Source organism: Stenella coeruleoalba, assembly GCF_951394435.1.
Source record: "Stenella coeruleoalba genome assembly, chromosome: 9".
In the NCBI taxonomy this organism is placed as follows: Eukaryota; Metazoa; Chordata; class Mammalia; order Artiodactyla; family Delphinidae; genus Stenella; species Stenella coeruleoalba.
The window spans coordinates 17,637,578-17,663,910 of record NC_137155.1 but is presented as its reverse complement, the minus strand read 5'-3'; the positions used below and the strand labels follow the sequence as shown (position 1 = coordinate 17,663,910).

Genomic DNA, 26,333 nt, shown 5'->3' with positions numbered 1-26,333 from the left:
GTGCTGCAATCTCACAATGATGAGCCTTGGGATGAGTCAAGTTGTACCCATTGTGCTTGGCACTCAGTGGGACCTCTTCAAGCTGGAAATTCATGACCTTTAGTTTGGGGGAAATTTTCTTGTTTTGTTGGTGATAACTCCTTCCCTAATCCCTGTTGTTGTTGTTTTACAATTCTTATTTTTTGTATTTTGAACCCCCTGTAGTGGTCCTCTAATTTATTTTTTCTTTCATATTTTTCATTTCTTTGTCCTTTTGCTTTTTTCCCCCCAGGATACTTCCCAACATTTATCTTCCACCTTTTTATTGAATTCTCATTTCTACTATCACTTTTTTTTTGTCTCTGAATGCTCCTTTTAAAATAGTAGCCTGTTACTGTTTTATGGTTGCAATGGTGTCACACATCTCAATGTATAAATAAATAAGGTTTTCTCCTCATTGAATAGTTTCTGTTTTCTCTAAGGGCTGCTTTTTTTCCCTTCCCCTGTTTGTTTCCGTCCCCGCGATACCACCTTCCATGTTTGTTTCTGAAATTGTCAAATCCCTAGGTCCTCTACTCAGCTCTTGCTGGCACTCCTAGGTCCCCTCCTTGGCAAAGGACAGGCTTTTTTGGTCTCTGCACTGGTTGAAGTGTATGTTAGCCGCAGAGTCCTTTTCCTCCTTTCAGGTCCCAGAGTGTTTACAACCAGATCTGTACCCTCCAGGTAGGAAGCTGGAGGGTCACCTCTAGTTGAATTTGATCTGCCTTAAAAGAAAGAGCCAAAGATAAAGACACTGGAAATTCCGCAACTAAACTGTCCAACCAAATTACATTAAAGCTAGTCAACACGCCTCCTCACACTCAGAACATCTGGGATATCATCTAAAATATAAGTTGAAATGATTCATATTGAATTTACACTGTGCAGAGAGGGATACCTGCAAGCTCCATCCTTAACGACCCCAATGCTGTGGAGGAGGTTTACCGAGGTTGAGAAGGACCTCCTCCCCCCGCCCCCTCCCCCGCCCCCTTCTCCTTCCAGAGCAGCCGATCCGGCCCCCCGCCGCCAGGCGGAGCCACCGGGAACGGCCGGCGGCTGCGTGGGCAGGGCCTCTCTGGGAGGAGAGGAAGAAACCAGAGAGACGGCAGAGGAAGTTGCTGTGGCTCTGGGAGCTACGGTCTCGAAGCCCTACTGGTGTCTGATCACTGGCCGGAGCCGGAGTCCATTGGCCACGCTGGCTGCGCAAGGAGCCGAGGACTCGCGCGGAGGCAGGATGCTCCTGGCCGGCGATTTCGGCAAGGCGCCGGCAGCCCGGGTGAGGCGGCCCTTATGGCCCGGGGCGGGGACACTGGTGGCCCAGTGAGGTGGCACAGACCTCCCAGGGGAGGGTGCCTCGATGAAGTGGCCTTGGCGGCCTGGGGACGCGGTTGCGGTGGCCCGGGGGAGATGACTCTTGCAACTCTGGTGAGGTGGCAAAGACTTCCCGGGGGAGGTGGTCCCAGTGCGGTGGCTCTGGTGATCCCGGTGAGATGACACAGGTCATTCTGGGGAGGTGGCCCTGGAGGCCGGGCCTGGAGAGGTGGCAGTGGTGGCCCCAGGGAGGTGGCCCGTTTTAGAACCTCCAGATCCTGACCTCTCAGGAAGGCCCCAGAGGGAGGGGGCTGGGACCTTGTTGTCTTCCAGTGGATGCCCTCTGGGAACCCTGTGCGAGTTCCACCTATCACTTCGGTCTTAATGCGTTTGTCACACCTGATCTCCTTCTAGTGCTGCTCTGAAAACGGTGACCAAAGGAAGAACATCAAGGAGAAAAGTAAGCGGACTCCAAACACCTTAGCACTTTCTACCCAGCCATCTCTCCAAAACTCTGCCCTCAAGGGTCTGCATCGAGAAGGGTCTTAGCCTGTTATCTTTTAGATGAAGCATCTCTTTTTCTCTTTCTGTATTAAATACTGATTATCATCATACACATATTTTTGCCTTTCCGGATGGTAAAATATGGGATGATTTGGAGAAGAGCACTTCCTGTGCCCTACCTAGTGCAGGGACTTCTGTGGTTTCACTCCAGTGCTGCCCTTCATACTGGATTCAGAGTAATTGGGGCCTGCCTGTTACTTCAGTGAAGCATCAACTTATTAAGCATCAGGAATTTCGAGGGGCTAATGATCTAGGAGAGATGACCACCACCTTAGTTGCATTCAAAGGAGTCAAATGATCATTGTTCAGTTGTATTTACCTTCAGTGAATTTGCAGGTAATGGTTGATCTGGGAAGAGCACAACAGATAACTTGGTTCCTGGATCTTGAACTGGATAGGGAAAAGGTCACTATCTCCATTTCCTTCCTAGGACAGGAGCATACACCAGGGGGTGGACATTTGGTATTTTACTTCTATAAGCTAAATGTGGCAAGATTTTGGAAATCAAGGAATCTTGAGGGCCTTTTGAAGTGAAATTTACTGGGAGAGGAAGCGGGAAGCATGGCACAGCTGTTCCATCAGAGGGTTTTTGGTTCTTCTCATCACGGCAAATAGTCTGGGAATGAGTAGTAGTAACAGAAAGGGTGCTTGTGTTACCATATTGGCTTTAGGAGTTAGACTTGCCCTTAACATTGCCTGTTGCTGCAATCTGCCTCAGAAAGAAAGCTCTGAGTACTTCATAGCACTTGACAGTCACAGCTGCCACAAGTTAGCTCCTTTTCCTTAAAGGATTTGAGAGTACCTCACATCATTCAGTTTAACCCTTCCCATTTCCACCTTTGCCCCATTCAGATGCCACGGAGCCGTAGACCCTCCTTTGTTGGCTTGGTCAATTTCTTTGCAATTGGAAGTGCTCTTTACAAAAAATAGAGGAAAGGAGAGACATTAACCACCCCCCCCAAATCACCATTGTGTCATTTTGAAGAATGTCATTTGACTAAGAATGTACTATGCTGCATTTAAATGGTTAAATCAAAAGAGTATAATTTTTTGTAAAAGGTGAAGATAGAATTTACTCCCTAAGCTACAGCAAGCTTATCTTCACAAAACATTCCCTCTGCACATAGCCCTGCCTCTGTGTATGCAGATATACCACACAACTCACATGTTTTATATAAGATAAATTAAAAAAGTCGACATTGTGGGCTTCCCCGGTGGCACAGTGGTTGAGAGTCCAACTGCCGATGCAGGGGACACGGGTTCGTGGCCCAGTCCGGGAAGATCCCACATGCTGCGGAGTGGCTAGGCCCGTGAGCCATGGCCGCTGAGCCTGCGCGTCCGGAGCCTGTGCTCCGCAACAGGAGAGGCCACAACAGTGAAAGGCCCGCGTACCACAAAAAAAAAAAAATTTATCGGTGGAAGAGCCTGGGCCATTTGACCTGTAGTTCGCGGGGTTTTTTTGTTTGTTTGTTTTTCTTTTGGCCACACCCCGAGACATGCGGGATCTAAGTTCCCCGACCAGGGATCAAACCAGTGCCTGCAGTGGAAGCATGGTGTCTTAACCACTGGACCGCCAGTGAAGTCCACAACAGTGAGAGGCCTGCGTACCGCAAAAAAAAAAAAAAAAAAAAAAGTCAACATTGTGACTCCTGTACTTAATAGTAGATGGAGTCCTGTAGTAATAAAGTTTGATGCAGACCAGCCAATTCTGATCGTATCTGAAGGAGAAGAAAATAAGAATATTGTTTTGAAATTCAGGAAACATGGATTTTAGTCCCATTTATAACCTTTGAGTGTAGGCTGGGCAAATGTTAGAATTTATAGTAGGGAAGTTGAGGCATAGACTCTTACTAGTTTCACTTCTACCTACCAGTGAGCTACTCGTTCTCATTGCATGTGAAGAAGCTTTTAATTCTTATAAATTGAAGAGAACAAAGGAAAATTTGGTTTTCTTAAGGCCTGGGGGAGGGGAACATACACAGTACTAAATACTGGTATATATTATGTTAATCTCTTGTAGTTACATTTTGCATTTAGGCATATCTTTATCTAGATATTCTTATCTTCATTTTGTCAGAAGTGACTGTTGTTTTTTAATGAGGCTGATTATAACCTCTTGCCTTTCATTGCTGTTTCCTTAAAACTTTATTTTTCAGAAGCAGACTCACAGATATAGAGAACAAACTAGTGGTTACCAGTGGGGAGAGGGAAGCGGGAGGGGCAATATAGGGGTAGGGGATTTAGAATTACAAACTATTATGTATAAAATAAGCACTGAGTGAAGTAAGTCAGAGAAAGACAAATATCATGTGATATTGCTTATGTATGGAACATAAAGAAATGGTACAAACGAACTTATTTACAAAACAGAAATAGACTCACAGATGTAGAAAACTAACTTATGGTTACGGGGGGGGAGGGGGAGGAAGGGATACGTTGGGAGATTGGGATTGACATATACACCGTACTATATATAAAATAGATAACTAATAAGGACCTACTGTATAGCACAGGGAACTCTCTCAGTACTCTGTAATGACCTATATGGGAAAGAATCTAAAAAAGAGTGGATATATGTTTATGTATAACTGATTCACTTTGCTGTACACCTGAAACTAATACAACATTGTAAATCAACTATGCTCCAATAAAAATTTTTAAAAAAAGCTATGAGGATATATTGTACGATGTGGGGAATATAGCCAATGTTTTATAATTACAAATGGAGCATAACCTTTAAAAATTGTGAATCACTATACTGTACACCTGTAACATATAATATTGTATAGCAACTATACTTCAATTAAAAAAAAAGAAAAACGCTTTATTTTTGGTAAAGAGCCACTTCTACAAGGGCAGCTCCAAGGAAGAACAGAGGTGAAGTCCAACTAGCAGAGCTCTCAGGAGGTTCTGTATTGTTGCCCCAGCTTTATCTCTCATGTACACATCTTGTTTGTTTTTTGTTTGTTTTGTTTTTTAGAAATTGTTGTAGTCCTTGTAACGAAATATATACTAGTACAGTCAAACTTTTAACAAACCATTAATGGTTTGTTTAGAGACAACCAAATCCTACAGGCAAACCTGAAGTAGAGAAATGCACTGTATGTTCAGGTTTATTCTAATGTTTGGTTTCTATGAACTCTACTCTCTTTTTCTCAGGGCCCTTATTTTATAGTATTTATTTTCATTTGGAGTTCAATGGCTATTACTCTGAATTTTTACAGTATCTTGTTTTTTGTTTGTTTTTTAAATTTCTAGGTACAACTCATCTCTAGGGAGATTAAACCCTGTATGTGGAATCATTCAAGTTGTGGACTTACTAGAGTTGAGCGTGGTTTATTTTTTTATTTAAAAAAATTTGTTTTTAAATTTTGGTTGCGCCAGGTCTTAGTTGCGGCAGGCGGGCACCTTAGCTGCGGCTCACTGGCTCCTTAGCTATGGCATGTGGACTCCTTAGTTGTGGCATGTGAACTCTCAGTTGTGGTGTGCATGTGGGATCTAGTTCCCTGGCTAGGGATCAAACCCGGGGCCCCTGCATTGGCAGCACAGAGTCTTAACCACTGCACCACCAGGGAAGTCCCTTGAGCGTGTTTAATATCAGGGAACTTAATGGCTGCACAGTGACATGGAGTTACCATTATAAAGTTTGACCCAAACTTCAGGTTTCCTAAACTTTTCAGGAAGAAGGAAACCATAAGTAACCAAAAGGAGTAGCTTACACATGGAAACACACTTCAAAAGGAAGCAGTTCATCTTAGCACATGGGGGTGGGAGTAGGAGAAGGACATGGCAGCCGGCTGTGGGTCTTTGTCAAGAAACTGCTTTGAGCCTTCAGGTTTCTTGGGTTCAGGGCACATTCAGAAAGCCATGCTGGCACAGATCATCAGCAAAAGTATAGGTAGAGATACTCTGGAAGAGAGGAGCAGTGCTGTTGGTCCACAAATGTAGGACCATGGAAAATAATTTAATTGCCTTTGAAGTGGATTGTTTACTAGAAATTTGTTTTAAGTGTTTTGTTTAAATAAAAATCAGAATTTTTAAATTTATATATTTGAATCTTCCCTCATTCCACAAAGATTCAAGGTAACTTAAATTGCTTAATTATGTCTTAAATATTCTGGATAGTGGAAGAAGGTATAGACTCCTGCAGAGTGAAAAACTGACTTGTGAACTACAGGAAATGATCGACTTTCAAGCATAGAATAAGGAGTGGACTCTGGGAAATTTCACATACTTGGTGGGATGAGAGCAAAGCTACATAGCGTTCCTGTTTTCACTGGGTATTGTGTGTTCTGCTATAGTACATGTTGCCTCTGCTACCACTTTTCTTAAGAGGGTTCCAAATCACCTGTTTTTGTCATATTTAATAAGTCCAATATGAACTGGCCAATTCTAGTTTATTTGCCATGGGAAGAATCTCACTTTAGATTGTACAATTTAGTGGTTGCATTAGTCATTTTGAGTTTTCCTGGTAATGTGTTTTCTCTCAAATTTCTTTTTTTTTTTTCCGTTTCTGAAATGGCCATCTTTTTTTTATAATTAATTTATTTTTATTATTAAAAAAATTTTTTTTGGCTGTGTTGGGTCTTTGTTGCTGTGCACGGCCTTTCTCTTGTTGTGGCGGGCGGGGGTTACTCTTCGTTGCGGTGGGTGGGCTTCTCATTGCGGTGGCTTCTCTTGTTGTGGAGCACGGGCTCTAGGCGTGTGGGCTCAGAAGTTGTGGCTCATGGGCTTAGTTGCTCTACAGCATGTGGGATCTTCCTGGACCAGGGCTCGAACCCGTGTCCCCTGCATTGTCAGGCGAACTCTTAACCACTGTGCACCAGGGAAGTCCCTGAAATGGACATCTTTGTACAATCGCTTCTGAAGCTTTTAAAACTCTTTTACTCTTATATCAGGAGGAGTTTTTACTCATTGCTCTCCCTTTCAGATTTTTTTCATATACTTGAGATCTTTCAATACCTTTTTTGTTTCTTTTTTTTTTAAACATTTTAAAACCAGAGTCCTCCTTTGGTGTTATTCTAGACTATACCATCTGATTCCTTGCAAATTTTGAAAATATATTAATAATTTAATAAAAGCTGCATCAGCAGAATCAGATTTGACCTTTTTCCCCTCAGTAATAAAAGATTCTTAAGATACACAGTTGTCTAGAAAAGTTTAGTTCTGTTTGTAACTGCACTGTCATGCCAACATCTACTGCAACCTGTGGTACTAGGACAGAGTTTAGTAATTTTTCTTTCACTCAGAATTTCCTAAGCTCTTAAGCATTTTATAGTAGTACTTGATCGATAGATTGCTTTATAGCTATTCATTTGGGTATGTGTGTGTGTGTGTGTGTGTGTGTGTGTGCGTGCGTATGTGTATTTATATGCATATATATACCCATATATATATATATAAATATATACACTCATCCATTGGTATCCATGGGGCATTGGTTCCAGGACCTCTGCGAATATCAAGATCCCTGGATGCTCAAGTCCTTTATATAAAATGGCATAGTATTTGCCCGTAACCTACACATATCCTCTGTGTGCTTTAAATCATCTCTAGGTTACTTAATGCCTAATGCTAATAATAATAGTTTTGCATACAATGCAAATGCTATGTAAATAGTTACTGGAGCATGGCAAATTCATTTTGCTTTTCGGAACTTTTTGGATTTAAAAAACTTTTTTTTTATCTGCAGTCGGTTGAATTCATGGATGTGGAGGGCTGACTGCTTTATATAAATATATAAAATATAGTGTGTATGTATATATACATATATTCATTTACACACACGATATTCATTAGGGTATTTTTGTGTATGTGTGTATATATACATATACACACAAGTACTATATATACAAAAATGCCATATATAGGTAGTGTTTTCTTTAACTTTTGAAAGTAGATATGTTGCCTTGTATATCTTTTGCATTTCCTTTAACTCCATAGTACTTGGTGGTGTTGAGTAATTGTTATTCTTTCATTTTAGGTGACATAAATATTGCAGCTGTCGTTGGAAACCAACCAGTCTGTGAAAGTACAGATAACGGTGATCTCCCTTCCTATGTGGCGGTATTTATAGAAAAGGAAGTCGGAAATGACCTTAAATCTTTAAAGAAACTTGATAAACTCATAGAACAGATGACAGAAAGTAAAATGCAGTTAGAAGAACAGGCAAGTATTAAAACTCATTGAAACAATATCAGTACTATACTCATTATAATATAATGTAAATATAACCATTAATATATAGGCATTTTTGAAAATATAGATTGTGACAAACAGTCTAATCATTTAAAACTGCTTAATAGGTTTTAAGGACCTACAATGTGCTAGGTGTTTTACAAATTATGTAAAAGAGAAAGTTCCTACTGATAATGATTTATGTCTGACATTTATGTCTGACATTTTCATACAATGACTTTTAATGTGCTTTTAAAAGTAAATTCATGGGATACCAAAATGTTACAACACTATCATTCCAATTTTTTTATATATGCACACATAGGGAGAAAACATTAAAATAAGTATAACATTATAATAATGGTTATTTCTGGGTGGTTGGTTAATAAGTGATTTATTTTCTTTTTTTCTTCTTTAATAAATTTATTTATTTATTTAGCCTGTGTTGGGTCTTCATTGCTGTGAGCAGGCTTTCTCTAGTTGCAGTGAGCTGGGGCTACTCTTCGTTGCGGTGCTCAGGCTTCTCATTGCGGTGGCTTCTCTTGTTGCGGAGCATGGGCTCTAGGTGCCGGGTTTCAGTAGTTGTGGCACACGGGCTCAGTAGTTGTGGCTCGCGGGCTCTAGAGCTCAGGCTCAGTAGTTGTGGCACATGGGCTTAGTTGCTCCGCGGCATGTGGGATCTTCCTGGACCAGGGCTCAAACCCGTGTCCCCTGCATTGGCAGGCGGATTCTTAACCGCTGTGCCCCCAGGGAAGTCCCACAAGTGATTTCTTTATATCTTTTTGTATTTTCAAGTTTTTTTCTTTTTATAATAAACATATTACCTGAAATAATGTTTTAAAAAATCCAGTGGGAGACTTCCCTGGTGGCGCAAACTTCCCTAAAAATTTCCACCCAACCTGCAAAGGTCTGTGCATGAGCCATGCAAGCACAATTGCCTTGCACCCCAAAACCTTCTACTCAAAGTGTGGGAACTTGTAAGAAATGCAGAATCTCAGTCCCTACTTCAGGCCTATTAAGTCTGAATCTGCACTATAACCAGATCTCTAGGTGATTCCTATGCATGTTCAAGTCTGGGAAGCACTGCCTTCGTACACCATTACACCTGGCATCTCTTTTATTGCACTAATCCCACTGTTGAAGGTTTGCCTACATCTCTCTTCCATACCAGCTGAGCTTAAGGGCAGATGCTGTGTCTAATTTATCTGTCAGACCCTAGCACAGTGCCTGGTATAGAGTGTCTAATCAGTGTTGATTAAATTGAAATTCCTTTATAATATTCTTATCATATTGTACTGATGCCTCATATTTGTATATGTTTTTCTATCTGCTGTAAGAAAAATTTATTTAATAAATATCATATCTAAAGGCATTACCTGGGTATCATCTTACCAAGTCAATAGTTCCTTCTCAATCTGGGCTTAAATCAGAATCACCTGGGGAACTTTTGCAAATAGTTACCCAGACTTTTAGTATCAGAGCCTCATTTGTTTCTGAAAGAAAATTATTAGTAGATAAAGCAGGTAAATGTTCTTTGGCTGGACCCTCTGAAAGTGCTGAGCTTCATGATGGTAGATCCAAAGATGTTTACTGGGGGCCCTCCCTACACACCTCCACATAGAGCATTTCATGTTGAGGTTTGGTTAGTACAGGATGCAGAAACCCAACGTTTCTTTTGAAGCTTTTAAATGACAATTTTCATTTCTATTAGAACAAACATGCATTTTGAAGGTAACTAATAAAAAAGAGAAAAAAATGAGAATCTTATCTGATTGCTGCTGTTTTTTATTTTTTGTTTGTTTTTGGTATGGGCAGGTACTTACAGTTTCATCAGAAATCCCTAAAAGAATTCAGAGTGCCTTAAAAAATGCAGAAGAATCAAAGCAATTCCTTAATCACTTTCTGGAGCAAGAAAGCCATCTCTTCAGTTCCATTAACAGCCATCTGCTGACTGCACAGCCCTGGATAGAAGATCTCGGAGCCATGATTAACCAAATTGAAGAGATTGAACGGCATCTTGCTTATCTTAAATGGATTTCACAAATTGAAGAACTGAGGTAAAATAGGCCTCCTTGTTCTCATAATTATTATTTTCCTTTGAGGCTATGTCTTAGAGAGTACGTGCATGCCATTAAATAATTGAGTTAATTAAAGATTATAATAATGTGATTTTACCAGTTACGAAAATAGCATTATGATAATGATTCTTTTCCTTTATTATGAATGAACATAAACTTTTAAGGGAGCTTAATTTGCGTTTGAAAGAAAGTAATCCAAGTAAAAAGTTTTAAGTCCTATAGTTATATTGTGAACACATGATAAAAATGATTATAATGCCAATTCATCAGTGTGGTAATATTCCTCTTTTACCTTTTAGAGACGGTCACTTAATGAATGGATTGCTTTCTCTATAATTTGAATTTTTTTCAGTGGGTATCACCTAAGAAGAGCTACACAGTATTTATTATTAGATGAAAAACAGAGTCCTGCTGCTTTTGAATAGGGAAAAATAAAGAAATACAGTGGACCCCTGAACAACGCAGGGGTTAGGAGCATCAGCTCTCCTCAGCTGTCAAATCTGCATCCAACTCATAGTCAGCCCTCTGTATCCACGATTCCTCCCTATCCTTAGCTCCACATTCACGGATTCAACCAACCAGGGATTGTGTACTACTGTAGTATTTACTACTGAAAAAAATCAGTGTATAAGTGGACTCGTGCACTTCAAACCCATGTTCCTCAAGGGTCTGTTGTAACTCTTTTTGAATTAAATACATATCACTGGTAGTTGATTGTGAGTGTCTGGTATTGCCTTTCAAACAAGCTATATTAACATTTCTGCCTACATTGGTAGATTTTTTGGTTTCATGATTTAAATTCTGAAAATAGCTATAAAAGACAAAATCTGGGGACTTCCCTGGTGGCGCAGTGGTTAAGAAGCCACCTGCCAATGCAGGGGCAGGGTTCGTGCCCTAGTCTGGGAAGATCCCACATGCTGCAGAGCAACTAAGTCCCTGCGCCACAACTACTGAGCCTGCGCTCTAGAGCCCGCGAGCCACAACTCCTGAGGCCGCGTGCCACAACTACTGAAGCCCGTGCACCTAGAGCCCGTGCTCCGCAACGAGAGAAGCCACCACAATGAGAAGCCCTCGCACTGCAACGAAGAGTAGCCCCCGCTCACCACAACTGGGGAGAAGCCTGCACGCAGCAATGAAGACCCAACACAGCCAATAAGTAAATAAATAAATGAAAAATTTAAAAAACAAGACAAAATCTGTTTAAAAACTTAGTAAGAATGACTAGGAAAGGAGAAGAACGAAAAATGAGAGAATGAGCGTAGGGGAAGGCCAAAAGGGCTGTCAGAAATAGAATAATACACACGTGAGATTAGTATGATTGTTGAGGCCTGAAGCAGTGATGGTGGAAAACAAAGGCCGCTCGTGTTGGAGGGAGAAGGGAAAGTACTAGTGCATAGTGGAGATGGGCAGGGTGGCAGTACACATTCCTGCGCTTGAGGGTGCTGTGCCCAGCCAGCAGCGTAACCGAAGCGTGGCACTCAGCAGGGGATGAGAGTCCCAGCTTACTCTCACCTAGCAAAGTGGCCAGGCCTGGGTAGGATGTACCCAGGCTGCCTAGAGGGAGAGCACTTCCGACCCCTGAACTGAGATTAATTATTGAAAAGGTTAAATTTTGTTCCTATTCTGGCTTAAGATATGGAATGTTATTTTCATCAAAAGAAACATTTCAGTTTTAAATGTTTTGTTTTATTTAGCCAATATGCAAAATGGTAGTCATGGGCTGAATGAATCCTGAAGATAGGTTGTATTTGGCTTCTTTTAAAGAATTTGATTAATTGGTTTGATTTTACATGGAAATCTTGATTTCTGGATTCTCTTGAAAAATTTTAAGATTTGGCTACATTGGACCTACACTCCAGTGTGGCAGCACTTGGCTGGAGCCTTAGGATGGGGTATGTGCTTTTTAGCTTGTCCTAGTCCCCGCCCACTTTGCTTTTTTCATTTACTGTGCCCATCAGGCCTTGCAAGGCATTTGAGTTTGCTACCCTTGCTGTAGAGCTTACCTTAAATTTTGTCTGCAACTTGGCTAACAGTAACTTGAAAGGACTAAACTCTGAGGTGCCACCTCCCTAAGTTTCCTATAATCCAGTTTAGCTGGGCAAAGTAGGTAAAAATTGAAGTCTACCATATTTGACCTTACCAGATGCCACCCACATTCTCCCCTTTGGATTAAGATATGACAGACTTCTGTCAAAGACAGATTTATTAGAAATGAGTGGTGCCTGAGGGAATGTGACAAAGGAAAATTCTTTTACCTTGGGAGGGGTGGGAAGGGAAAGGTGGAGGGAGGTATCCTGAACACAGGCCACTGTTCTTAGAAGGATGCTGAATTTGAGGACTCCAGGCTCCCAGAGACTTGCGTATCAGGTAAAAAAGCCACTACAAGGTGGCGCTTCCTTCTTTCTTGGATGTAGCTTTATATACAGCAGGAGGAAACAGCAGTTTTTCCACATTTGGAATTATTGTGGACAAACTGTCTTTACAGTTTGTTTTGCCTTGTTTTGCAGTGATAACATTCAGCAGTATCTGATGACCAATAACGTCCCAGAGGCAGCTTCTACTCTGGTCTCTATGGCAGAACTTGACATCAAGCTTCAGGAATCATCCTGTACTCATCTTCTTGGGTTCATGAGAGCCACTGTTAAATTCTGGCATAAAATTCTCAAGGACAAGCTTACAAGGCAAGAAATTTATCCATATTTCATGGTAATTGCTTTCAGATGGATATTTGGTGCCCACGGTATTTTACTGTAATATTTGTGTCACTTTTCTGTTACAGTGACTTCGAGGAAATTTTAGCACAGCTTCATTGGCCATTCATCGCACCCCCTCAGTCTCAAACTGTTGGCATAAGTCGACCAGCCAGTGCCCCTGAGATATACAGTAACTTGGAGACACTATTTTCTCAGCTCCTGAAACTACAAACCTCGTATCTTTGTTGGAGTTAAAACTCACTAAAATTTCTTTTTTCTAGAGTGGATTTGTGGCCAGAGAGTAAAGTGACCAGAGAGTAAAGCTTTCTGAAAGTGGCCAGGGAGTAGTGGGTTTGGACTTGATCTCTGTATTCCCATGGACTGTTCTCCTTCCACATAAATTGCATGTGGGTGGGAGGGCTGTGAGGAGTTCTGAAATGCATGACTGTAAAAGTTTGCATCACATATAGGTCTCATGGGACAATCAAAAAAATGGGCAAATGGGAAGAAACCTTAGTAACTTAGTACTAATTTAATAGCACGATTACTTGAATATGTTTCCTTACTACTTATTATTCTTTATTTTAGGAAAGACAGATTAATTCTAATAACATTTTTCATGTACTTTTTACTGAAGTCATGTAATGTAAAGTTAGACTACATATTATCTGTATTATAATTAATTTTACTTAGTATCATATATGTCTCTTGGAAAAATGTGTGTATACATATACGTGTGTATACATACATATACGTGTGTGTGTGTATATACACACATATACATATGCTTTTCTTTTTCCTTGACTTGACTATGTCAGAGATGAATTACTTACTGAGACAAAACAACTTCCAGAAAAATACTCTCTTCCTGCATCCCCTGCTGTCATCCTGCCCATCCAGATTATGCTGACTCCCCTTCAAAAGAGGTTCAGGTATCACTTCAGAGGGAACCGACAAACTAATGTTATAAGCAAGGTGTGCTTTGCCAATTCTTGCCCTTGGTTTTTATTAATAGCAAATGTTAAGGCTTTCTGTACTTCTGCTGCTTTGAGTTAAAATCTGATTCTATTCACATTTGTGTTTTTCTCTGAAGAGCTAAATTCCTGTTTTGCCACTACCCTTTATAGATATATTTTGGGACTTGTGTTGATTTGTTGTAGGAATCAGCTCACTCACTAGCACATCATCTGACCAGTTTCTGAAGTTTCCCCTGGGGTGTGCTGTAGCATTTGCTGTGGCACTTTTTACAACTGGCTCTACATGTGTTCCACTGTGCAGATTGCTCCTTCAGGTTTATAAATATATCAGAAAGAAAAGTGAGAATCAAAAGATAGTAGAGCATTAGTTTTTGAGTAGAAGTCCTGATGCTAAAATGATTTGTAGCTGTGTAAGACAAAGTATGGGGATAAGTGACAGGAATGGCTTTGAGGAAATTATCACCAACATTTTAGTTGAGGGACTATACCCATGTGTACTGGGCATACTGTTGAGATTTTTTTCTTTAATTTGATCAGAAAAACAATCACTGACAACTGTTTTCAATGAAATTTGATTGAATTTGTTGAGAATTATAACCTTGGGAGTTGCTAGGGGGTGGATACTATTCTTGAGTCTTGCTACATCTAATGCAGTGCAAGTAGCAGAGGGATTCGGTAAGTGTTTTTTTTTTTTGTAATAGGGTCATGTTTTATTTTTAAAATATATATTCTTAATTTCTCGGTGTTTTGAAGTAAATGTTATTAAATGCCAGATTACACCAGGCATTGTATGTGTCATCTATAAATGAGTTTATAGGCTTTATAGAATATTAAAGGAATCAAGGGATAGGCAGTTACATCTGTATAGGAAGGGAGTAGAGTGGCAATGGATTTCTGGTTCTTAAATTCAGCTTGTTCTTTTGTACTTCATGGTTCTCCTCCTTTTTTGGATGGGGTGTTGGTGGAAAGAAAAGTAGAACCTATTAGTAAGTGTAAGTGAGACAAAACAATAAACCTAAACTGTAGAGAGGCAGTGATCGTTTGAAGTAAGAAAATTGTGAGTTATATTGTTGCTTCCTGAAGTGTGGTTCCAGTGGTCCTAGTACTATGACATCAAGCCTGAACTATGCAGCCCCCGAGAGTAGCTACTGCCCCTTTTTCATTTCTGTATTCCCAGCATCTAGCACACAGCAGGGTTTTACCTTTCAGTAAATGTTCTAGAATTCCTGTCCAGCAAAACTTGGAAGGTTTATAGAATCATCTCTAGGGACAGTTTAAAAAGCTGCATACTTATATTACTCTTCTATAATTATACCTGTTTTAAAGCATTTGTATTTCTTGTAATGCAGACCAGCCAAATTTTTTTTCCTAGTTTAGGTTTTGAAAAAACAAAACAGAAGATGGTCATGTTTAGAAATTATTTTGGAATGTTATTTCAAAAAAATATATAATATTTATACTTTACATATTTCTAAAGTACTAGGTTTTAAATATTTATGGCATTGTAAATTTATGAGTTTACTGACATAAGCCACATTATTGAAATTTATTGGGAGTACATGGGGAAACATTTGATTATTAAGCCTTGCATGAATTTAAAGTTCAGAGTAGAAACTGTGCTCTTACATATAGGAATTTTCAACTAATTTTTGTAAGTACTGTGTGTCTACAATAAATAGAGACATTTAACTGTAACTTTGCAGTTGGAATGACTTAAGAATTCAAACTGTTTACCTCCTTCCTCAGCCCGAATGGTACTTGGCTCAGGTACTTATGTGGATTGGGAACCACACTCAGTTTCTGGATGAGAAGATTCAGCCAATATTAGACAAAGTAGGCTCTTCGGTGAATGCAAGGGTAAGAGACTTTGTCCAAAGCATTTCCGTTTTAGAGTTGTAGGTGTCCATGAATAACTTGTCATTTTCATTACCTTATGCTTATGTATATTTTTGTAGCTTGAATTTTCTCGGGGCCTTATGATGCTGGTTCTTGAAAAGTTAGCTGCTGATATTCCTTGTCTGCTCTATGATGACAGTCTCTTCTGTCATTTGGTGGATGAGGTGCTTTTGTTTGAAAGAGAACTACACAGCGTTCATGGCTATCCCAGCACTTTTGCTAATTGTATGCATATTCTGTCAGAAGAGACCTGTTTTCAGAGATGGTTGACTGTGGAGAGAAAATGTAAGTGCTCACGTGGCTGTGGGGTGGGGAGAGATGCCTCTTTTTGCGTATATAAGTTTTCTCCAGTTCTGGGTAGAAACTAGAGCCATCTATATTTTTCTTGGTTAGGGTTTACCAAGTTGCCTTCAGAGATCATCTTATTTTCTTTTCTTCCCATCAAGCTTCAGTTTTTCCCAGAATTGCACTCTACAGGTTTCTAGGGTAGAATATTCAAGCCAGTACAGTATATAGTTAACTGTTTTATAGATTTTACGTATAGTATTTCTGTTCTTGCTGGAATCATATTGGATGTGGCTTGTCTAGTGAGTGTAACTATTTTGAAGATTTGGGGTAGGTACGGCAGGGAGAAGTAAAATATCTCATTTAACCCTAGAATAGAGCACGTTAAATATAGTACAACTAGTAGGAGGTTATAGATTTATTTTTTCATGAAAAGTTACCATTCCTAAGAGATTATGAGTTGAAAGATTAGGAATTTGTAATGTAACAATCTGTAACTAGTTGTTTGACATAATCCTTTTTCCTGCTTATCAGTTGCTCTTCAAAAAATGGACTCAATGCTCTCGTCAGAAGCTGCCTGGATATCCCAATATAAGGATATCACTGATGTGGATGAGATGAAAGTTCCAGACTGTGCAGAGACGTTTATGACACTACTCTTGGTTATAACTGGTAAGTATAGTCTTTTAAGATACAACTTTGTTTTTTTTTAAAAGTACTGACTCTTAACAGACTTGTGGTTGCCAAGGGGTGGGGTGGGGTGGGGTGGGGTGGGGGGATGGATTCCATTATGTGATAAACCATAATGGAAAAGAATATGAAAAAGAATGTATATATGTATAACTGAGTCACTTTGCTGTATAACAGAAATTAAATACAACGTTGTAAATCAACTATACTTCAATACATAAAATTTTAAAAAGTCAATGAAAGTACTGATTCTTCACATGGTACTTTTCAAGTAGTTTGACAAAATATATAGTGGTTATTGTAATACCTTCAAATTCAGTTTCTATTTTGGCAGAACTCTAGCACAGCATTCCAGCTTTTAGATTTTTAGTAATCTAAATAAGATCTTAAACATTAGTTTCCATGAGGGGAAAATTCCTGAATCGTTACATAAAAACAAATAAGAATTTAATTTTATTACCTGAAATCTCTTGCCTTTCAACTTTTTGAGTGTCTTCAGTAAATGGTGATTGACCTACATTTTATATATTATTTTCTTCACCTCGATATATCAAAGATTGTAGAACAGTAAAATAATAAAGTAACTTTAGGGATTGGAATAGTAATAGGACCTCTTCTTATGGTGCAAGAATGTTCTGGCTGGAGGGTGGCCCAGCCGCCTCTAGCCCTGGTTTGTCTGCAGCCATCCATGTTGCCCCAGGGCACTGCAGGCCTGCTGGTTCTCCAGGTGCCACTGAGCCCTCACTGCCATTATCCTCCAGTGTCTTGTCCATTGCTTGGGCCTGTCTAGTAACCTGAAGAGGTGTCATTCCAGGCCAGTCAGTAAATTCTATATTCTAACTGTAAGATAGATATGAAAAACACTAAAATACAAAAAAATTTAGCAAAACTGATTAAAAAAAGTTTTATTATGGAAATTTTCTAATATATATAAAAGTAGCATATCGAACCCTCAGGTATCTGTTACTAAGGTTTAAAACTATCACTTTTCTATTATGTGTTTTTCTCCCCCCAAGATCCAGGTTTTTTCCCCTGAAGTATTTTAGAGAACATTTCAGACATCTTAGCATTTCACCTATAAATCCTTAACTATGTATCTCTTTTAACCTACCCTAGTTCCTCCTTCCTTTTTTAAAAAATGTCATTTATTTGTTGAAGAAATAGAATAGTTTTGGTATATAACTTTCTCATATGCCTTTTTAAAATATTGAGATATAACTTTTTAAATTGCAGTATAGTTAATTTACAATGTGTTAGAAGCATAACTCATATACAGTGAAATGCATAGATCTTTAGTGTACAGATCAATGAGTTTTGACAAATACCAATACTTGGGAAACCGACGTACTTAGAGAGTTTAGAAATGGATCCATACTTGAATGGTCAATCGATTTTTGACAAAGGCACCAAAGCCAGTCAGTAGGAAAAACCTATAACTATGTCATGGATGGTACCATAAACCTTCATATGTCTTGTTAACTTTCTCCACAGACAGATATAAAAATCTTCCCACAGCTTCCAGAAAGCTGCAGTTCCTGGAGTTACAGAAGGACTTAGTAGATGATTTTAGGATACGATTAACTCAGGTGATGAAAGAAGAGACTAGAGCTTCCCTTGGCTTTCGATATTGTGCAATTCTTAATGCCGTGAACTATATCTCAACAGTACTAGCAGATTGGGCTGACAATGTTGTAAGTTAATCTTTTATATTAAGTAATATATTAGTAACTTCAACAGTTTTGCCTTTTGAAATCTGTTGAATCTGTAGCAAGCAAGTTAGGCAGAATCACAGTTGGGCCAAACTTAGGAGGTGTGATTAAAGTACATATTTTTCTCATTCAAGTCTCAAACGGTTAAATAATCCTGATATTTTAATCACTGGAGAAGCCATCTTTTCGTGAAATTGTTGTTTATAAAGTGAACCATTTTCCTTTTTTAGACTCTGAACTTGGTAAATGTCATGAATAGTAATTGCCATCTCGCGAAAAGCTAAGATTGTGTAATGGTGTCAAAATCAATAAAGTTCAAGACTTTAAGGAAAATAAAAGAATAACATTTGATACCTTTTTAGTGCCTTCGAAACATAAATTATGAAATCATAAAAACAAACATTTTTTAACCTATTTCATACATTAAAAAATTATTTAATACTTTATTTTCAAACATATTCAAGAGTGAATAGAATGGTAAAACGAACTCCCATGTGCCTATCACCCAGCTTTTTTTTTTTTTTTTAAATTTGGCTGTGCCACATGGCATATGGGATCTTAGTTCCCCAACCAGGGATTGAACCCGCACCCATCCTGCATTGGAAGTGTGGACTGGACTACCAGGGAAGTCCTCACCCAGCTTCTTATACCAACTGTGTTTCATTTAAACCTTTGCTCTACCCCCATGTGTGATTATTTTGAAGTAGATCTCAGATACATTTCGTGGTAAATATTTTCACATGTATCTCTAAAAGATAAGAACACCTTTTTTAAAAACACACCACCAGGGGACTTCCCTGGTTGTCCAGTGGTAAAGAATCCGCCTTCCAGTGCAGGGGACGCGGGTTCAATCCTTGGTTGGGGAACTAAGATCCCGCATGCCGCGGGGCAACAAAGCCCGCGTGCCACAACTATTGAGCTTGCATGCCTCAATGAGAGAGCCCGCATGCCGCAACCACAGAGCCCACATGCCCTGGAGCCCGCACACCACAACTAGAGAGAAAAAACCCGCACGCCACAACTAGAGAGGAGCCCGCGTGCTGCAATGAAAGATCCCGCATGCCCCAACTAAGACCTGATGTAGCCAAAATAAATAAATAAATAAATATTTAAAAAAAAATACCGTTATCACATCCAAAAAAATTAACTAATTTCTTACCCTGGAAGGTATATTTTAAATAAATCTAAAAATCAAACCCTGGATTTAGTAACAAGTACTGTGAAAGGCCTTTTACCTCCAAGGATTTTACTTATCCTTCCTTTCTCCATGCAGACTCCATGTGTTGGCAGATTTGATCTGCCTAAATATAATTAACTAGTACTTTAGTTTTACTCTTTTTATTAATCCAAGGAATATATTGGTGATCAGGGCTTTTGGTAACCAGATTTTCTAATATGTACTTCCAACTAAAAGTGAAGAAACGTAATTAGTCTTTATAGCCTTAACATAAATAGATTAATTCCTTTAGCTGTTTTAGATATTAAAATGATTGCAGAGGGCCTCCAAGACCTCCTTTTTTTTTTTTTTTTTTTTTTTTGCGGTACGCGGGCCTCTCACTGTTGTGGCCTCTCCCATTGCGGAGCACAGGCTCCAGACACGCAGGCTCAGCGGCCATGGCTCACGGGCCTAGCCGCTCTGTGGCATGTGGGATCTTCCCGGACTGGGGCACGAACCCATGTCCCCTGCATCGGCAAGCGGACTCTCAACCACTGCGCCACCAGGGAAGCCCCAAGACCTCCTTCTTGGACAGGGTGTTCTCAGGTTAGGAATCACTGTTCTAAGATCATATGTGTGGATACAAAAATCCAGCAAGGCCCATGAAGTACATTTCATGGCAGAAAGCATTAACACAGGATTAAGATGACCATAAAACAGTAAAATATACATTCAATGGTGAAAAAACTATACTGAGTATAAAGAATATGAAGACACATTATAAATATAAGTATTATGTGTATAATTGTGTCATTAAATGAAAGTAGGAAAATAAAACAACTATAATTTTAACTAAAGACTTAAAAACATCCCTTTTAAAATGTGATAAAGTGGGAACTGAATAATTACAGACTTAAATAATTAGAAGGACTGATTAACTGGAGATTGGTGGTAAGTCCACAGTATACTAAGGGAAACACAATTTTTGAGTGTGTCCAGCTGAGTCACAAATATGAACGAAGGGAAATTAAAATTTCTATACATTGTCAAATCTTAATGTAATAAAACAAAAAATAAAAGCAGAAATGAAATATAGCCACACACAGGCATTTAAAATATTCAATGCCTGAGTTAGAAAGTCTAGAAAACATGACAAGAATGTATTTTAAATTATGAATTTATGATAAAAAATTATATACTGCTAGCACATTATATAGAAGATATTTTCCTTTACTGTGAAAGAAAAAACAAAATGAAAAAGTCTTTATCAGGGTAATAAGCCAAAAAAATAGGAAACAAAAATAAATATACTAATAACAGATACAAACAAGATAAATATCTAATAAACACAATCATAGTTTACTCTAATCTGGACTCTTTGGTTGGGACTTTGTAATTACTTAAAGCCTTTTCTACAAAAATGTTAACTGAAATACATGTGCATATCATTCTGCTGAGCAAGGAAAATAATCATTTCATAAAATGAATATAAGTGGAGTGTAATGATGAATGCATCTATCTTTATAAAGTCACCTAATCAGAATACATTCATTCATTATGTACTTTTATGTGTCATGTTCCTAATTTTAGTAAGTGCTTTTATTCACTCACCCCACCACAGCGCTCCATTTTCTGCTAAGCTTTTTCGTGAAACAAATTGTCATTCTTGCTGCTTATGCCAGTGATTTTAATAAGAGACTCATTCAGGACCACATGTTTAGCTTCAATGAAATATTTGTGGAACATCATTAACTACTTTACTCAGTGCCATAGTCTGTTAACGAGATGAATTGGCCATCATCCCTAGCCTTAGAAAATTTATGAGTTGACTCTTCAAGTCATGAATGAATTTTGTGTTTGGTATGTTACTATGGTACAAATTCTGTTTAACATCAAAAATCATTTACGGCTTCCCTGGTGGCGCAGTGGTTAAAAATCCGCCTGCCAATGCAGGGGACACGGGTTCGATCCCTGGTCTGGGAAGATCCCACATGCCGTGGAGCAACTAAGCCTGTATGCCACAAATACTGAGCCTGAGCTCTAGAACCCGCAAGCCACAACTACTGAGCCCACGTGCCACAACTACTGAGCCCACGTGCCACAAATACTGAAGCCTGTGCGCCTAGAGCCCATGCTCCACAACAAGAGAAGCCACGACTATGAGAAGCCCGCGCACGCAATGAAGAGTAGCCCCTGCTCACCGCAAGTAGAGAAAGCCAGCACACAGCAACGAAGACCCAACACAGACAAAAATAATTAATTAATTAAAAAATCATTTAATCACATTCACAGTCCTTCAGCCTGTGAATGCTCTAAATAAAAATCATGTAAGCTCTTGTATTACACAGAAAAAAGTAGAGTTCACCTTCCATTCATTTAGATTCTCCACTAACAGCTGTCTGTCCATTGCCAGACTGTGCTAAGCCTGACATAACCCAGCCATTCAGAATTAGGAATGTTTCAGTCATAGGTGACAGAAACCCAGATTCACGCTGGCCTAAGTAGGGGAGTGCGGTGGCGTGAGGAGGTGAGGAATTTGTGTAACTGAAAGGATTAGGCAGGGCTGCTCTAAAGTTGTTCATTCCTGGCTTCACTCGTAGGCCGGCTCTGGTAAGTATGACCATGGGTGGCTCCAGGCTTCCATGGTCCATGAGCAGGCTCAAAAGGACACTGCCACTTCCCTGCCAGCTTCAGCAGAAATGCCAAGATGGCCTCTCACATGTCATCCCTGAACAATCCCTAGTAGCCATGCCCAGTCTCCTCTTAATAGACATTCAGGTTGTTTTTAACGTTTTGCTAATTACCCACAGCGTTGTTTTCCTGTAGGGCAGAAAGAATAATACTAATTCTACCTAAAATAATACTGTACAAAAATGACATTTTAATTCTCTTAACTCATATATCTTCTAGGTTTACTACAGCTCTCAATCTGTGTCTAGAAAAACATGAGCACTTAAAGAAGGTAGCCGTTAGGGGAATGCAAATCAAAACCACAATGGGATGCCACTTCATACAAACTAGGATGGCTGTAATAAAAAAGACGCAGTAACAGTTATTAGCATGACGTAGAGAAATCTGAACCCTCACTCACCGCTGATGGGAATGTAAAATGGTACAGTTGCTGTGGAAATAGTCTGGCAGTTCCTCAAAAGGTTAAACACAGATTTACTATAGGATCCTGCAATTCTACTCCTAGGTATATATCCAAGAGAAATGAAAACGTATGTTTGTGCAGAAACTGTACACAAATGTTCATAGCAGTATTAGTCATAAAAGTGTAAACAACCCAAATGTCCGTCAACTAATGAATGGGTAAATATAATGGAATATCATTTGGCTATAAAAAGAAATGAAATACTGATATATATTACAACATCGTTGAACCTTGAAAACATTATACTAAGTGAAAGAAGCTAGTCACAAAGAACCATAGGTTGTATGAATCCATTTATATGAAGTGTCCAGAACAGGCAGGTCTAGAGACAGAAAGGAGATTCGTGGTTGCCCAGGAACAAGGTGGGGGTGGGGTGGGGAACCACTAGGAGGGGGTTGGGGGATGATGGCAGAGAGTGTGAGATTTCTTTGTGGGGTAATGAAAACGTTCTAAAATTGTGGTGACAGATGCACAACTCTGAATGTACTAAAAGCCACTGAACTGTATACTTTATTTTTTTAAATTTCTTTATGGCTGTGTTGGGTCTTCACTGCTGCACATGGGCTCTCTGTAGTTGTGGCGAGTGGGGGTTTCTCATTGAGGTTGCTTCTGTTGTTGCAGAGCTCTAGGCACGCCAGCTTCAGTAGTTGTGGCACGTGGGCTCAGTAGTTGTGGCTCATGGGCTCTAGAGCTCAGGCTCAGTAGTTGTGGCGCACGGGCTTCATTGTTGCGCGGTACTGTGGGATCTTCCTTGACCAGGGCTCGAACCTGTGTCCCCTGTGTTGGCAGGTGGATTCTCATCCACTGCTCCACCAAGGAAGTCCCCAAACTGTATACTTTAAATGGGTGAATTGTACGGTACATGAGTTACATCTCAAGCTGTTAAAAAAAAAGGTATCTTAAACATGTTAACATATTTTTGCTTTCAGTTCTTTCTACAACTTCAACAGGCAGCATTGGAAGTCTTTGCAGAGAATAACACTCTCAGTAAATTGCAGCTGGGGCAACTGGCCTCTATGGAGAGCTCTGTCTTTGATGACATGATTAACCTGTTAGAGCGTTTAAAGCATGACATGCTGACCCGGCAAGTAGACCATGTTTTTAGAGAAGTTAAAGATGCTGCAAAATTGTATAAAAAAGAAAGGTAAGTCCTCTGTACTTTCTTATAAGTCAACTCTCAACTCCAGTTTGATAGAAGTTAAAAGGTGACATGCAGTCAGATTTCCAAAGTGTCTAGATAGCACAGAGCTTGGCCTTTTGCACTCCAGACTTTTAACTGTTTCTAAAATATATTCAGACATTCTTAATCAGAATAAACTGATCATAACTTAACCTTCAGATGTGTCTGTAAGTCCGGCGAGCTGGTGTCTGGCATGGGGCCGAATGCCTAGCCTGTCACCCATTGACAAAGCAAGGTGCTGCTGTAGTACCTGTGCATGCCTGTGCTATAGTTTAGTCCACTCTCATGATTCCTGTGACATCTGTTACCTCCCAGACGGTGAGCTTCTTGAGTGCAGGCAATGTCTGTCCTAGCAGTCCTGTCACACAGAGGACTTGTTATCAGTTTGGAAGTGTTATTAGTCCCTGTTGTTTTGCTGAAAATTAGAGTGTAAAATTAGCTGATGTCTTAAATGTAAATGCATTTTACATTTTAACTCTTATACCAGTAAGTCATATTAAAACTGGGGATTTAAAAAACTTATCATCCTCATTAAGTAAAGAGTATTTCATTGAGAACTACAATATAAACATAGGTACAGGGAATTCCCTGGCGGTCCAGTGGTTAGGACTAAGCACTTTCACTGCCAGGGCCTGGGTTCAGTCCCTGGTCAGGGAACTAAGATCCCACAAGCTGTGTGGCGTGGCCAAAAAATAAAATTAAATAAATAAGCAAACAAACGTAAGTACATTTATTTTCTGAAAGAGCTTTTAATGTTGGGCTGCACATTTTTTCTTACCCAAAATGCCCCAGGACAGTGCACTTCCCCACATTTAAAATGATTTGTTAAATCTTTAAAAATACAGAGAGATGAAAAATTTCATAATAAAAATTAATGTGCTTCAGGCAGTGCTGTTTCTGTTTTTTTCCAGGTGGTTGTCCTTGCCATCGCAGTCAGAGCAGGCAGTGATGTCCCTGTCCAGTTCGGCTTGCCCCTTACTGCTTACTTTACGAGACCGTTTACTGCAATTGGAGCAGCAGCTCTGCTTCTCCTTATTTAAAATCTTCTGGCAAATGCTTGTAGAGAAGCTGGACATATACATCTACCAAGAAGTAAGTAAGAGTAGACTGTATGTTGGGTTGTGATGATAGAGGCAACTGCTATATGAATTGTCCTTTTTTTCAGATAATTCTTGCCAATCACTTCAATGAAGGAGGAGCAGCTCAGCTGCACTTCGATATGACTCGGAATCTTTTCCCTTTGTTTTCCCACTATTGCAAGAGGCCAGAAAATTATTTTAAACAGTAAGTGCAATATTTAACAATTAATTTTGATGTATCAAATTGTTAGAGGAAGTTGATTCATTTTTTAACAGCTTTAGGGTTCCAGTGATGTTAAATATATATTGCATCAGTTAACAGTTTAAAGTATTCATTATGTACCAGTAATACAAGATATGACCCATGACCCCAAAAACTTGACCAGAACTGGATACAAATGATATGTTGGGCTTTGTTTTCTAATATTTGGTGTAATGCTCCTATGTGCTTATTACTGGGAAATAAATAGAAAATGAAAGCAAATGCAGTTCTGCCATATTCAATAAATAGAAGAAATTTGAAATATATTTAGTACTGAATAACAGGCCAGGCCTGAAGAAAATTTGTTTTCTTAAACATTTGATATTAATTTTGGTTCTAAGTATAATTATAAATGGATGTAAGAGAATTCTTACAAGTATTTTTAGAAATTGTTGATGTAAAATTTAAATTATTTAGGTTTTTGAGATTATAAAGTATTCCTTTTAAACAGATAAAATGAAAGTTTTTTTGCTCATTTCAGTAAGGTATCTATTTCTGCTTTTTTTTAGTATTCTACCTTTCTGCTTTTATTTTGTCCCTTAATTTTCTCTTTTCCTGTATCCTAATGTACCTAAAGTCTTAGCTACATTTAATAGACTGTTACTATCAAGTATCACATTTTGGGAAATAATGGATACATACTGAAATCAATGATCCTATTACCTTATAGTAATCTAATGAAATATAAACTCTGTACATATATAGTCAAAACACATTAAAAGAGCCAAATAGCTAATCTATAAATAGTTTTTATAAACTATAAATGATATGATCTAGCAGTGCAGGGTAGTTGTTTAGTTTTTCAAAATGAAATTGTTACAGGGTAATATGGGATGATATAGATAATGGAGATCTCATTTACCTGCAGCTTTTTTTTTTTTTTTTTTTAAACAGTGTAAAAGAAGCCTGTATTGTTTTGAATTTGAACACTGGTTGTGCCCTACTTCTGAGAGATGTCCTGCAGTCAACTTCAGGGCAACCTCCTGCCACAGCGGCATTAAATGAAGTCGGAATTTATAAACTGGCTCAACAAGATGTTGAGATTCTACTTAATTTGAGGACAAACTGGCCTAACACTGGAAAATAAAGTGTCTTTTTTCCTTT

General features: G+C 39.1%; 2 protein-coding genes across 6 annotated transcripts in view; one reads left to right on the top strand and one right to left on the bottom strand.

The window, feature by feature from the left end:
* Positions 1 to 26,333, bottom strand: part of PUS7 (pseudouridine synthase 7) — a 107,709-nt gene that overhangs the window by 63,244 nt on the left and 18,132 nt on the right. Inside the window, exon 5 of one of the 5 annotated variants that reach the window (XM_079932080.1) lies at positions 23,901 to 24,970. The exons of 3 other annotated variants lie outside the window; for them this stretch is intronic. The gene's annotated coding sequence lies outside the window, so the exon portion shown is untranslated. Of the gene's footprint in view, positions 1 to 23,900; positions 24,971 to 25,001; positions 25,140 to 26,333 lie in introns of those variants that run through there. One more of the 5 variants, XM_079932079.1, reaches the window with a different exon arrangement.
* On the top strand, positions 1,130 to 26,328 carry RINT1 (RAD50 interactor 1). The gene is made up of 15 exons (XM_079932089.1): positions 1,130 to 1,294; positions 1,744 to 1,789; positions 7,877 to 8,061; positions 9,886 to 10,127; positions 12,656 to 12,829; positions 12,928 to 13,077; positions 13,660 to 13,816; positions 15,565 to 15,675; positions 15,774 to 15,999; positions 16,534 to 16,671; positions 18,181 to 18,380; positions 23,638 to 23,852; positions 24,800 to 24,980; positions 25,054 to 25,172; positions 26,124 to 26,328. The coding sequence occupies exons 1-15, from the start codon at positions 1,253 to 1,255 to the stop codon at positions 26,314 to 26,316; spliced, it is 2,379 nt and encodes a 792-aa protein (XP_079788215.1). The 5' UTR covers positions 1,130 to 1,252; the 3' UTR covers positions 26,317 to 26,328.